General features: G+C 38.4%; 1 protein-coding gene across 1 annotated transcript in view; it reads left to right on the forward strand.

Moving 5' to 3' along the window:
* The first annotated feature begins 6078 nt into the window (after positions 1-6078).
* The window catches only part of LOC150098009 (spliceosome-associated protein CWC27 homolog), a 243340-nt gene continuing 236472 nt past the window's right edge, over positions 6079-12946 (forward strand). Inside the window, exon 1 of the mRNA XM_090406212.1 lies at positions 6079-6805. Coding sequence (XP_090262338.1) covers positions 6764-6805 — 42 coding nt within the window. The 5' untranslated portion in view covers positions 6079-6763. The remainder of the gene's footprint in view (positions 6806-12946) is intronic.

A 12946-nucleotide genomic window follows, 5' to 3' on the forward strand; every position in this document is an offset into this window, starting at 1 on the left:
AAACAAAATCGTCTCCCGGAAGAAATCATGGACTTAATAAGGGAAAAAACAGACAAAGAAAAAGATATCACAACACTCGTGCTCCCCAGGACAAAACAGCCCTCAACAGATTAAAGAAATCTGTCCGAGAACCTCTTCAGAACCACAGGAACCAACAATGGGACAACAAGCTGACCTCCATCTTCACAGCAGATCATTCTATATGGAAATTCCTAAACAACCTCAGGATCAAGCGCAAATCCCTCCCCACTCTGCAAGCAGAACAGCACCTTGCATACACAGATGCTGACAAAGCTGAAGCCATAGCAAGAAACCTAGAGAAACAATGCAGTTCTGCATATGATAACCTAAACATCAGCCACGTATACAAGATCCATCATAAAGTCAGGTTCACAGTAAATCGTACCGATGCCAATCCAAGTCTTATAATGCCTACCTCATCTACCGAAATAATCGGCATCATCAACCATCTCAAGATCAAGAAAGTCCCAGATCCTGACAGCATCACTAACAAAGTCATCAAGGCACTACCACGCAAAGCCATAGCACATGGCAAACATCATAAACTCCATCCTCAAATGGCAGCACTTCCCCCAGTCATGGAAAATAGCTGACATCATCCCAATTCACATCACAAACTATGCAAAGACCCACACCTACCTGAAAATTACCATCCCATCAGCCTGCTATCCAATTTAGGGAAAATCGCTGAGAAAATCATCCTCATCGGACTCCAAGATCATGTAAACCAACTAAAAATCATTCCAGAAGAACAATTTGGCTTTCGTCAAAATCACAGCACCACCCATCAATTTATTAGACTGGTAGAATACAACACTACAGGATTTAATTGGAATCAACACACTGGAGCTGTCTCCCTAGACATCTCAAATGCCTTCGATAAGATCTGGCACCAAGGCCTCCTCTACAAACTTACCATCACTAACCTTCCACTAAACATGATACACCTGATCAAATCATATCTCTCCAACAGGAGGATATTCATCCTCCTGTTGGAGAGATATGATTTGATCAGGTGTATCATCAAATATATCAAATTACCTCGGAATACTTCTCGATAAGCGATTGTGCTTCAACAGCCACATCAAGAGCACATGCATCAAAGCTTCAAAAGTTATCGCCCAGCTATATCCCTTGATCAACAGACACAGCATAACTAAGGTAAAGAAACAAAATACTACCGTACAAGACAGTGATCCGTCCCTCAGTTATATACGCCTCCGCAGCCTGGAGCCATACTACTCCAAGACAAACATCCTCAAGCTACAAAGACTACAGAACAAATGCCTGCGAATGATTCTGGACGCCCCGTGGTTCATCAGGAACGCCCAGATCCACCGGGACCTAAATATCCCCTACATCTCTTCATTACTACGCTCCCTAGCAGAGAAATTCTTTATGAAGACATCTATCCATCCAAATCAACTAATACAGCAAGATAGAAACTATGATGGTAATGACCACTCGAAACATAAAAGACCAAAAGCCATCCTAACACCCAACGACGAATAACCCTCAGCCCACTCAGGGCGAGCTAAAATAGCTCACAAATCTCTCCCATCACTGCTCCCGAAACAGACAACAGGGAATATGAAAAGCGTCAAGCTTCATCCTCTGTGCCATATATGTCCTGTCCTGTCCTTATCTTCCAGGTCTACCTGCTCACTGATGAGACCTCAAAAAAGGTTGAAACCGGTCTGGGTAGTGACTTCTCCTCATAATGTAATTACAGTATTACATCCTCTAGGGGTTGTGTTTTTACATTATGAGAAAATATCAAGGATAGTGAGGGAGCTTGCTCCACCTTTGCTTCGAGTTGCCTTGGTGTTGTACTACCAAGTGGTCATTTGCTCTTGGATTCGCCGACAGTTTTTCAGTATATATGAAACTCAGAAACTCATAGATTCGTAGTTCTCGATCTTAGAGTTTTACTTACTGGAGTTGAATAACAAGGGATTTGTATCCCCTTAATTATATATATATATATATATATATATATATATATATATATATACTACTCTACAACTCCGTCTCCACCATTCAATCACCAACCGACCGTAACTACCTCAACTGATCTACTGCTGACCATCACCACCACTGGTATTTCCACAGACAATGACAAATATCCATGCCCACGGCGGGATATTCGAACCCGCAGCCTTTTAGCTGGAGAATGGATACGCTAGCCACTCAGCCAGGCTGGCAGAAACTTGTCAGAAATTTAGATCACTACATATTCCTGAGAGACTTGAGTATCGATGAAAGCCTTATGCCATTGAAATGTAAGCACCACATTTCCCCAAAAGAAAGCAAAGTATGGGATAAAATTTTTTATGCTTTGCGAAGCACAAAGTGTATATCTTTGGAATTTCAAACATTATACTGGGAAACAGACTGTACTGAAGTTTGATAAATATTCGTATCTCCCCTTGTCGATGCGTGTAGTCATGCAGTTACTAGATCTTTCACTGCGGAAATATTACTGCATTACAATGGAGAACTACTCTATAGGGTGTTCCAATAATTCTTACTGCAGTTTTAAAATTTAATAGATCCAACATTATAAAATTTACAGATTTATAGTATGTAATATCTTAAAGGGTATGTAATTAAGTTTTATCTACAATGATTTGTTTCTTATTAGTGCTCAACATGACAGCCATCTTGTTCGATGCATTCAACTAGTCGATTTTCGAAGTTCCGGAAAACGTTTAGTAGTTGATGAGTAGTGACTGCCTTGATTACATTTGTAATTTTAATCTTGAGGTCATCGAGAGAAGCAGGTTTTGAAGCATACATGACTGTTTTGATGTGACCCTGTAAAAAAAAAGTAACGGAGTCAGATCAGGCCATTTGTGTCTTCATAAATTGAGAGAAATTTTACCTGGCATGATAATCCTCTTCTTGTAGCATTTGAACAGTCATAATTTTGTCAGCATGTTTATGGAGTTGTCTGGTTAGAATTTTGTGCACTGTGATTTTTGGTACATTTAACTCAGTAGCAGCAGCACGTCGCACTGATTTCTTGGAACTCTTATCAAATGCCCTTTCGATTTCGACCACATTCGCTTCCGTTCATGAAAGCCTCCCTGATCTGAGTTTGTCATGAATTGATCCAGTTTCTTTGAATTTTTTCATGTTTTCGTTGTCGAGCCCATTGAAAAGCTTCTGGATATGACCGTGGATCTGTAGAACTGCTTTGACAATCTGTTGAACTTTGATGGAGTAAAGCTTTTCTCTAGGGTTATTGTCAATTTTCTGTAGAGCAGTAGCAATTACTGGAAAATAATAAATATGACAGGTGTTAGTTCAACTCCTGGACAGTTTTTGCATGTTTCATAGCTCCTACTACCGTCTGGCTGAATTTTCATGTCTTTAAAATGTTCCGTCCTTAGTCTGGTGACGATGATGGTGGTTATTTCTGAATTTTCATCAATTTCACTGATTTCATTCTTCTTATTCATAGTTTTTGCTTTACCAATCTTATTTTAGCAACAGAGTTTGCATCAGTCAGTAATAGTGACTGCAATTTTTGCGGTAAGTATCTTGCTTCTTTGACTAGGCTGTCTGCTCTTTCATTGGCTTCAATATTTACGTGGGCTGGTATCCATTGTAGTGTGCAGTTCTTATTTTCAAATTTAAGGTTGTTAGTAGTTTCTGAATTTCCTGTGTGAGTTTTGTTCTTCTATTTTTTAATTCCTCAAGTGCAGATTTTGAGTCGCTGTAGATAGTTATTCCTTCTGCAATGTTTATTACTGTATTTGAGAGACAGAATTTGAGAGCTGTTTGTAATTCACAAGTGAAGTTTGAAGTTATTTTGTCATCTCTGGTGCTGTGAATTTTTTCATCCGGTTATTAATTAAATTTCTGTGGGGAGTCTCCTTATTATAATGGACAGAGAATTTTCTTCTTACTGCAGTAATGGACTTGAGTTCAACAAGCTACAGGACGCAATTGACTTTTTCTTCAATATTTGTCATCTTCAATCACACTAGTCTAAAAAAGCTAAGAAAAATGTAATGAAATAATATTCATGCATCAAAAATTCTAATAGTTATACGTATTTTCAAATGATTTTTATTGCAACTCTGTAACTGCGATACTTTTGAAGCGGTTAAAGATCAAAACTGCACTAAGAAGTACGGGACACCCTGATGTGTCCTGAACTTACTGATTTGCTTTTACAGCACCTTACAGATAGATATGGTGCCATAAATGCAAAAAGGCGAGACATGTTTCCAGATGTGGCATCAGGAAAACTGTCCTAGGGGGAAATGAGATTATCATTGAAGGAAAGTCTTTGCACCAGTTGGAAAGGAATAAAAGATGTTTTTCTGCTGTCTTCCCAGCACAACCATGAATGGAATACATGGGAATTATGGTTTCAAGAAAGACAAACACATTGTTGTATGTGCATACTTCACTTCAACATCGCAATTGTCCTCTGAGTTGTATTTGAAACTTTTACTATGTGATAGTTGAACATTAAACTACTATCCACTATTGTGCCAACTCCCTAGCGCCTCATCAGTGTCTTGTAATATAACTCCACTAATATAATATTCCACTGGAAATCTCATCATTTCAAAGGTCAGGCCCGGTCCGAGAGTATCTGATGCCCCTAAGAAAAGAAAATTTAGGCGGCCCTTTACATTGCCTCTCTCTATATATATTTTGTCATACTCACACAAACATAAGCCCTGAAGTGTTAGAACGTAGGCAATCGTCCCTAGGCAATTGCCTACGTTCGCCTAATGATAGAATCGGCCCTGACCATAATGGATATGACTGCCGACTTGCACTCTTATCACTGTTCTTTCAACAGACTATATGCATTATATCCAGGTTTTGCTGTACGTATATATACATCTAGGGTGGTATGAAGGTTAATGAAGGATGTTTCCGACCCATATCTCACCGATTCAATGCTCAGGGAATTGAAGGAGATTGGTCATGCCTATATGGAAACCATTGATTTCTGCGAAGCACTGCAAAATTCGTCTACTATGGTGTTGTCAGGAAAAAACGTCACTAGACACTTGAAACAAGTCATCATGTGGTCCGACCAATCATAGTACATCTTTTTCTGTACTGTGAGAGTTTGACTAGAACCCCATGAAACAACGAACCGAGCTTGCCTTGCAAACACAACGCAAGGTTCTGGAGGTGGCATCATGGTGTGGCGCTTGTTCTGTTGGTACAGAACGGGTGATATTGCTGGAAGATCGGGTGTCTTCCAAGGAAAATCTCAACATCGTTGCCAATTAAGTCCATCCTGCAATGTTGACTTTTTTTTTTTTATCTAACAGGTGACGATTGTTTCATGCACATCAAAGCTACTGTCCATTGCACAAGATTGTTCAGCAGTGGTTCAGTGAGCATGATCTGGTCTTTGTGGTGGCTATCTTCCCTAGCCACCACAAAGACTAGATCCAAATCCCATTTAGAATGTACTGGACATGTTAGAAAAACAGATCCAGGAGCAAAGTACTCTTCTGTGAAATCTGAGCCCGTTAATGGACAGTTTGGTGAATGACTGTATGCTCTAGACGTAGATGCAATCCAACACCTTGTGGAATCTATACCAAACCACCAGTGCCGGATTTGCGTATAAGTTAAAAAAAAAAGCTACAGCTTAGGGCCTCGCAATCTGCCGGGGGCTCAAATAAAAAATAAAAAAAGACCAGCTGATGTAATTTAAAATAATAGGGGGTCTCTGGGTTTTGTATAGCTTAGTGCCTCAGCAAATCTGATTACTCACGAACGGGCCGCTTCTGGTACTTGGGAAAACACTAGTGTCCACTGCTAACACTGCATAGTCTCTCATATACAGTACATTACGCCACCATCTGCAATTGTTCTTACATTTTATTTTTATTCTGCTAATTGGTTGTGTTCTCTTGCCGTTTTGAACGAAAAAGAAAAAAAAAAAAGGAAGAAAACACTTTTTTATGAGATCGGATAAGTCATATTCAATTGAAAATCCCATAGAGATTTCTCTCGTAATGACGTGAGCGAACTCAGATTTCATCCACTCGAAGGGCGCAAGTTCCGTCGTTCATCTAACTGCAATATGGAGGCGCTTTTATCTGCTTCTCTGCCTGTTGCCGTTTTCTTCAGTATAGCGATGTTTTCGCGTTCCTCGATATCAATGTGTGATTTCTATTCAGCAAAGCTGCTAACGATGCAGTTTAATGTGCGAACCATGAAAAAAAAAAATTGCGATTGATTGATATGAAATTGCTACATATATAACTACAGTCACAGAAACTTCCATCGTTCCTAAACAAAAAATTTCCTACAGGCCAGTTTTACTGCTCATTTTAGAATACCGTTGTCAGATTTATGCTGGATGTGAATAAGCTTTGATGTCCCTTAGAACCTGACGGAAGCAGGAGAGTAGGCTGTCAAAATATCTATTCCATCAAGAAGTGGAACCGCACAGATATTCGTAATTTTTTGTGTAACCGTTTCGGATGAGTATTCGTGCTTTCCTTGCCTTTAGTGTGTAATTCGTCTTTGCAAGCTAATTTAATTCATTTGTCGAGAGTTAATATAACTCGGTCATGTTAACTTGTATATTCTGTGTTATGCACAGTAGCCATTGTCTCAGCAGAATCTGTGGTTGAGAATATAATTCACAAATACACTTGTGCACACACTAATCAAAAAACGTCTGCATTGTTATGTCACATTTTCTTTATCTTGTGCTTTATTCAGTGTATAAAAAATAAATGAAGTCATGAGTGCCATATATATTCAAGAGCCACCAACAAATGGCAAGGTAATCTTTTTCTACATTTGATTTTTTTGGGGCGGCTTTTTATTAACTTTTATTGACCTGCCAATATTCTGAATATAATGGCAACTAACTATTTCTGATTAGTTTTTAGCCCTCCACTTTAATATACTTGTAGATCATCATGACTCTTATATAGGATGTCCACCACAATATACTTTAAATTATAAGTTATGGTACCCTTTCAACACAATATTATTATTATTTTAAAATTCACATAGTACTCCTATGTAAAGAAGTTGTATTTTAGTAACCAGAAGAATATTGTGTGTATAATATCATGTGAAGTTTTGGTCTTATTATTTCTTTATTATTCTAATTGATATCTATTTTATATAGTTGTATACATACTTATTATACTTGAATAATACTGCCTTTTTTTTTTTTTTAAGGATTCACGTTGTTGCTATATGTATTTCCAACCACCTTTCTGTGTTTCCATAGTAGCAATAGTACTTATTTCAGACGTAGTAAAACAAGTACTTATTTACGTCAAGTATTTATTATCTTTGGACCTCCATGGAATCAAAGACTAATTGTGGGAGGGTCCTCTGTCATACATATACAGCTTGTTATATTGCGCCTTAAATATTCACATTCTCCGCAGCCACTACACTCACAGGCAATGCAATCAATCATTCACCACCTTCCATTTAAAAAATCTGATTCCCACCGACTTATTTACACCATCCTTATACAGCTATTTAGGATCTCTTGTTTCCTCCAACTCCATTTGCTCATCATTCATTTGGTAATGACTTGGCTTGTTCTTTTGATGCCCTGAGATGTCTACACACCCTTGTAACACTGTTTCTTTCATGCTGCTTTTCTTTTACTTTGGTATTTAGATAGAATTTTTATTTAATATATACAAATCACTATAGCAAATTTGCCTATATTCTTAAAGGACATCCTTGGTATAGAAACACTGGTTATTCCTGTGATTATATACTAAAACATAAATGATATATATTCAGCTATATACTTTAAAAAAAAAAATTGATTTTTATGGTGCCAAGACAATATAGGTCATACTGCACCAGGACACAGGTCACAGCAGTACACATGGTAATTGGTTAATAGGACAATCACAAACATCCATGCCTGTGGCAGGATTCGAACCCACAGCCTCTTGGCTGGTGAGTGGATACACTGACCACTTGACAAAACAAGGCTGGCTCAGCTATATACTAAATACTAATTTATTTTCCCTCATTCCTCTGAAGATGACTCCTAGTTGAAACAGTCACAGAGTATATATTCTTCTTTTTTTTTTTCTTTTTTTTTAATATCCATATATTTTTATCTTTATTTTATTCCCTTTTTTAATCTACTTTAATGCTTTATATTCTTTATATAAATTATTATTCTTGTGAGTTTGATTCCTCTTTATTATTTATTTAAGAGTGGTTATGAGTTTATATCTACCAACGTTGTCCTATCAAATTTATAGTAAAAAAAAAATTTTAAATATCTTCAGTTTTTCCTGTTCTTTAAAATTTTAAATTTTAAAGAACAGGAATATCTTCCCTAAGGTATGCCTGAAAACAACTTTCATGTTTTCACAATTTTAGTATGTGGCTGAATGTATATAATTTATGTTTCAATATTTAATCACAGGAATAACTGGTGTCTCTGTACTAGGGATGTCCCTTAATAGGCAAATTTTGTATATTGTATTGATTTGCATTTCAGAGGCACAGAAATGCTTCTGTGCCTCTGAAATCTGCATTTCAGAGGCACAGAAATTTACATTTCAGTTACCTGATGTTGTTTCCCTTCTCCCAAGTGTCCATTCCCACAAGAGGCCACCCCTGCTATCATCCTCCCTGGGACACACTGACTCGTTCAGAACAGCAATTGCTCCAGATGCCTATGTCTTTCCTCATTCAAATGTAAGCGGTCTCTCACATACAATTCTTCTCTTTCCTCAAATGCACTCCAAGCATCCACATATACCAATCCTCTCTTGTCACACATTCTCGCTATTATGCCATTCAATATCACCGCTCTTCTGCTCAGCTCATCATTATCATACCTAGGCAACACGCACACTATTTTTCCTCTTTCTGTCTTCTTCCGTACAGTCTCAAGCAAAAATCTCATATCTTCGCTGCCCGACTTACATTACCACTCAAGTCATTTGTTCCTATCATCACAGTCATCTCATCCACCCTTTTACCTCTCTTAATTGCCATAGCCACCCTTTCTATTGTTCCTCCTAGCAAACACTCTTCATGCATCCTATCTTGAACACCACGAATCATTGAGTCGCCATACATTATACCTCTTACCATTCCCTCTCTCCTATTGTTTCCATTTTCTCCTCTTCTTTCATTCCCATAGGTGTTTCTCATTCCCTCTCCTCTACTGCTATTCTCTCTTCTAGCATTCCCATACCTCTCTCTCTCCTAACTGTTTCCATTCTCTCCTCTTCTAGCACTCTCATACATCTCTCTTATTCCCTCTCTCCAACTGTTTCCATTTTCTCCACTTTTAGCACTTCCATATCCCTCTCTCATTCTGTCTCTCCTACTGTTTCCATCCTCTCGTCTTCTAGCATTCCCATACCTCTCTCTCATTCCATCTCTCCTACTGTTTCCATTCTCCTCTTCTAGCACTTCCATATCCCTCTCTCATTCCATCTCTCTTACTGTTTCCATCCTCTCGTCTGCTAGCATTCCCATACCCCTCTCTCATTCCCTCTCTTGTACTGTTTCCATTCTCTCCTCTTCTAGCAGCACCCCCATACCTCTCACTCATTCCCTCTCTTCTACTGTTTCCTTTCTCTCCTCTTCTAACGCTCCCAAAATTCTCTCTCCCCTACTCTGATTTGGCTTGCATTTATCTCTTTCATTCTCCTAATCTTATCGTTCATACTTCTGCTCTCATTCACAAGACATTCCACCTCCTCTTTCAACTCATCTATCTCCATCTGCAGGTCAGTTACTCTTAATCTAAATTAACTCTTCCAAACAAAACCATCTCCTAAACTTTCACAGTCACTCACGCCTTCCACACTATCAACTATTTTTTTCATTCTCTCCTATCACACTACTTGTCTTCCTACATTCATTCCCCGTTCCTGGAGCAACAAGGTCGGATACTGATATTTCAAATGCACTTATTTCCTCCCACTGCCTGCATTTTGCACACATACGCTCTCCGCTCTCTTTCACAAGCCACATCTCCAATTCCCGAGACGCATACATGCCGCAAGTACTGCATGCCACAAAGTCCCTTCTGATATTGCTTATAATAGAGTTCTTAAATGGCAATACGTCACTTGCGACTGCAGCTGAATCCGCCATCATTCCTTACTGCCGAGTAGCTCCAAAATCATTGGAATAAATGAAACATGGTTGAGTGAAAATATATCCTAATGGGAATAGAAATAGGTGGATACAGTGTTTTTCGTGAGGATAGAAAGGACAAGAAGGGAAGGGGAGTATTGCTAATGATAGACGGGGAATTATGTCCACATAAGGTAGACATGAAAGAGGTGAATAGTGGCAGTGGTTATGATGGTGTGAGGTGGAGGTTGAAGGAAGACATATTTAGTTGGATGTTTCTATAGGCCAGGGAATGTGAAGGGCAGTGATAAAGAAATGCATAAACAATTTGGGTTAGTGAACAAAGAAAAGGGAATTATTATGGATGATTTTAATTATGGCAGTGTAGATTGAATGAAGAGACAATTTTGGAATAAGGAAAATTAATTTCTTGAATTCTTGAGAGACAACTATCTCAGGCAGCAGGAGGGCATGAGAGGGTCGAGAGTTTTAGATCTGATCATTTCATCAGAGGATGTAATTGTGAGTGGGATTTTGCACTTTCTTCCAGTTGGTGAGAGTGATCGTGAAGTGATCACTTGGGTTGTGGCTAGCCATATGCAGACTTCTGTGGGGAAAGGATATATGTGATTATGACAAGCTTGGAGTTATTGCATGGAATGAGGAGTTGAGTGGTAAGGAAATAAATACTGCTTGGGAACTGATAAAGAAATACATAAGATCAATGTGTGAATGTATTCCAAAGGTCAAAAGGCTGAATAAATTAAGTGTAAAACGGATGAATGAGGAGCTTAAGCATGAAATCTGGAAGAAGAAGACACTTTGAAGTCAATACAAGATGAATAATGGTAGTAATCAGTTACATGAAGAGTATAAAATATAAGCCAGGAGAATGACTCAGTAAATCTGACAAAAAAAAACGCAAGAGTTTTTTTTTTTAGATATGTGGCAAGTAGAAGGAAGAATTCTAGAATTAAAGTAGAATTAACTGCTGCAGAAGATATTGTTGAGGTATTCAGTGATCAATTTATAAGGATGTTTCATCTCATTAGGGTGAAATCATGAGGAACTTAAGTGTAGAGGACATAGGAGAGGATGGCTTAATTGTGCGTGAGCAGGAGGTGTTTGAGGAAATAAATAACCTTGATGTCAATATGGCAGTAGGATTTGATGATACATCATCACGTGTCTTAAGGGAGTGTTCCAGAGAATTGGTAGTAGCATTGACATGCCTGTTTAATAAGAGTCTTACAACAGCACAGTTTCCAAGGGAGTGGAAAGAAGGTAAAATTGTTCCACTACATAAAGATGGTGATAAGACTGTGGCTATAAATTATAGGCCAATCTGTATATCAGGAGTTGTGATGAAGGTACTAGAGAGAGAGTTTCGTGGGAAGTGGGATGGAGGTCACTAGTGGTGTACTGCAGAGGTCGGTTTTGGGACCATTGTTCAATTTATATATTAAGAGGGTGGTCTGAAAAGTCCTCGGCCTAACAATTAAAAAACGAATTTATAATTTCAAAATTATTTTTATTTTTCAACATAATCTTCCTTAAGACTAATACATTTATTCCAGTGATGCTCCAGCACCATTATCCCATTCCTGTAGTGGTTCTCAGTAAGATCTGCAAAATACCCTTCTACAGCTGCAATCACCTGTTGATTTAAAGAAGAACTCTGACCAGCGAGGAGAGTTTTAGTTTTGGGAAGAGATAGAAGTGAGAGGGAGCCAAATCTGGAGAATTGGGTGGATGTTCCAACAATTCATAGTGCAGATCCCTTAATTTTCCCATTGCCAAAACACCTTTGTGGGCAGGTGCATTGTCCTGATGAAAGATGATTTTTTTCTTCTGCAAACTGGGTCTTTTCTCATGAATTTTTTTGTCTAGTCTGGTTAGAAGATCGGAATAATATTCTCCTGTTATTGTTTTACTCTTTTCAAGATAATTAATAAACAAAATGCCTTTTGCATCCCAAAACATCGATGCCATGACCTTTCTTGCTGATGGAATCAACCTTGTCTTCTTTGGTGCTGAACAACCGGCTTCTGTCCACTGTTTTGACTCCTGTTTAGATTCTTGTATGTAATGGTGAATCCAAGTCTCATCGATAGTAATAAATCGATGCATGAAGTCAGTTTTATTCTTGTTAAAACAATCCATGCACTGTTCAGAGATTTTCATGCGAGTGCGTTTTTGATCTGTAAGCAAATGTGTCACCCATCTTGCACAAAGCCTTTTCATATGCAATTTTCATGCAAAATATATCTTACACGTTCTTTTGAAATGCCTGTAGTCACAGCAATCTCACTCACTTTGATTCGCCAGTGATCCAATACCATATCGTGCACTCGATCAATGATTTCTGATGTTGTTACACTTTTTGGACGTCTTTCACGTGGATCATCTTCAAGGCTGGTATGCTCACATTTAAACTCAGCAGTCCATTTCTTAATTGTCGAAAATGAAGGAGAAGAATGCTAAACTTTTATGAACTTTAAATGAATTTCTGACCAGTGACCAGTGGAGATTGAACTGCCCACTCAGCCTCCAAAAGTTAGATAGGGCTAAAATGGCCTCGCCTACTCCATATACGGAAAAAAAAAAGGCATTGGCTGATTTTTTTAAAATTTTTTTTAAAAGCGCCTTTGTAGCTCAGTGGATGTGGCATTTGCAGACCTCAGCGCTTGACCGCATGAAGGAAGACTTTGTTTTAAATCTAGTCGACAACTAGAGGAAATTTTTCTGTCTTTTTTCGACCGGTTTCCGAGTTAGTTGATCTCTGACATGGGCAAGCAGGCTTTTTCTCCCGTAAACTCAAGAAAATCGACTG

The sequence above is a fragment of the Typopeltis vanoorti genome, chromosome 16 (assembly GCF_054136105.1).
Source record: "Typopeltis vanoorti isolate ZY-2024b chromosome 16, IOZ_Tvanoo_1.0, whole genome shotgun sequence".
NCBI classification, from domain to species: Eukaryota; Metazoa; Arthropoda; class Arachnida; order Uropygi; family Thelyphonidae; genus Typopeltis; species Typopeltis vanoorti.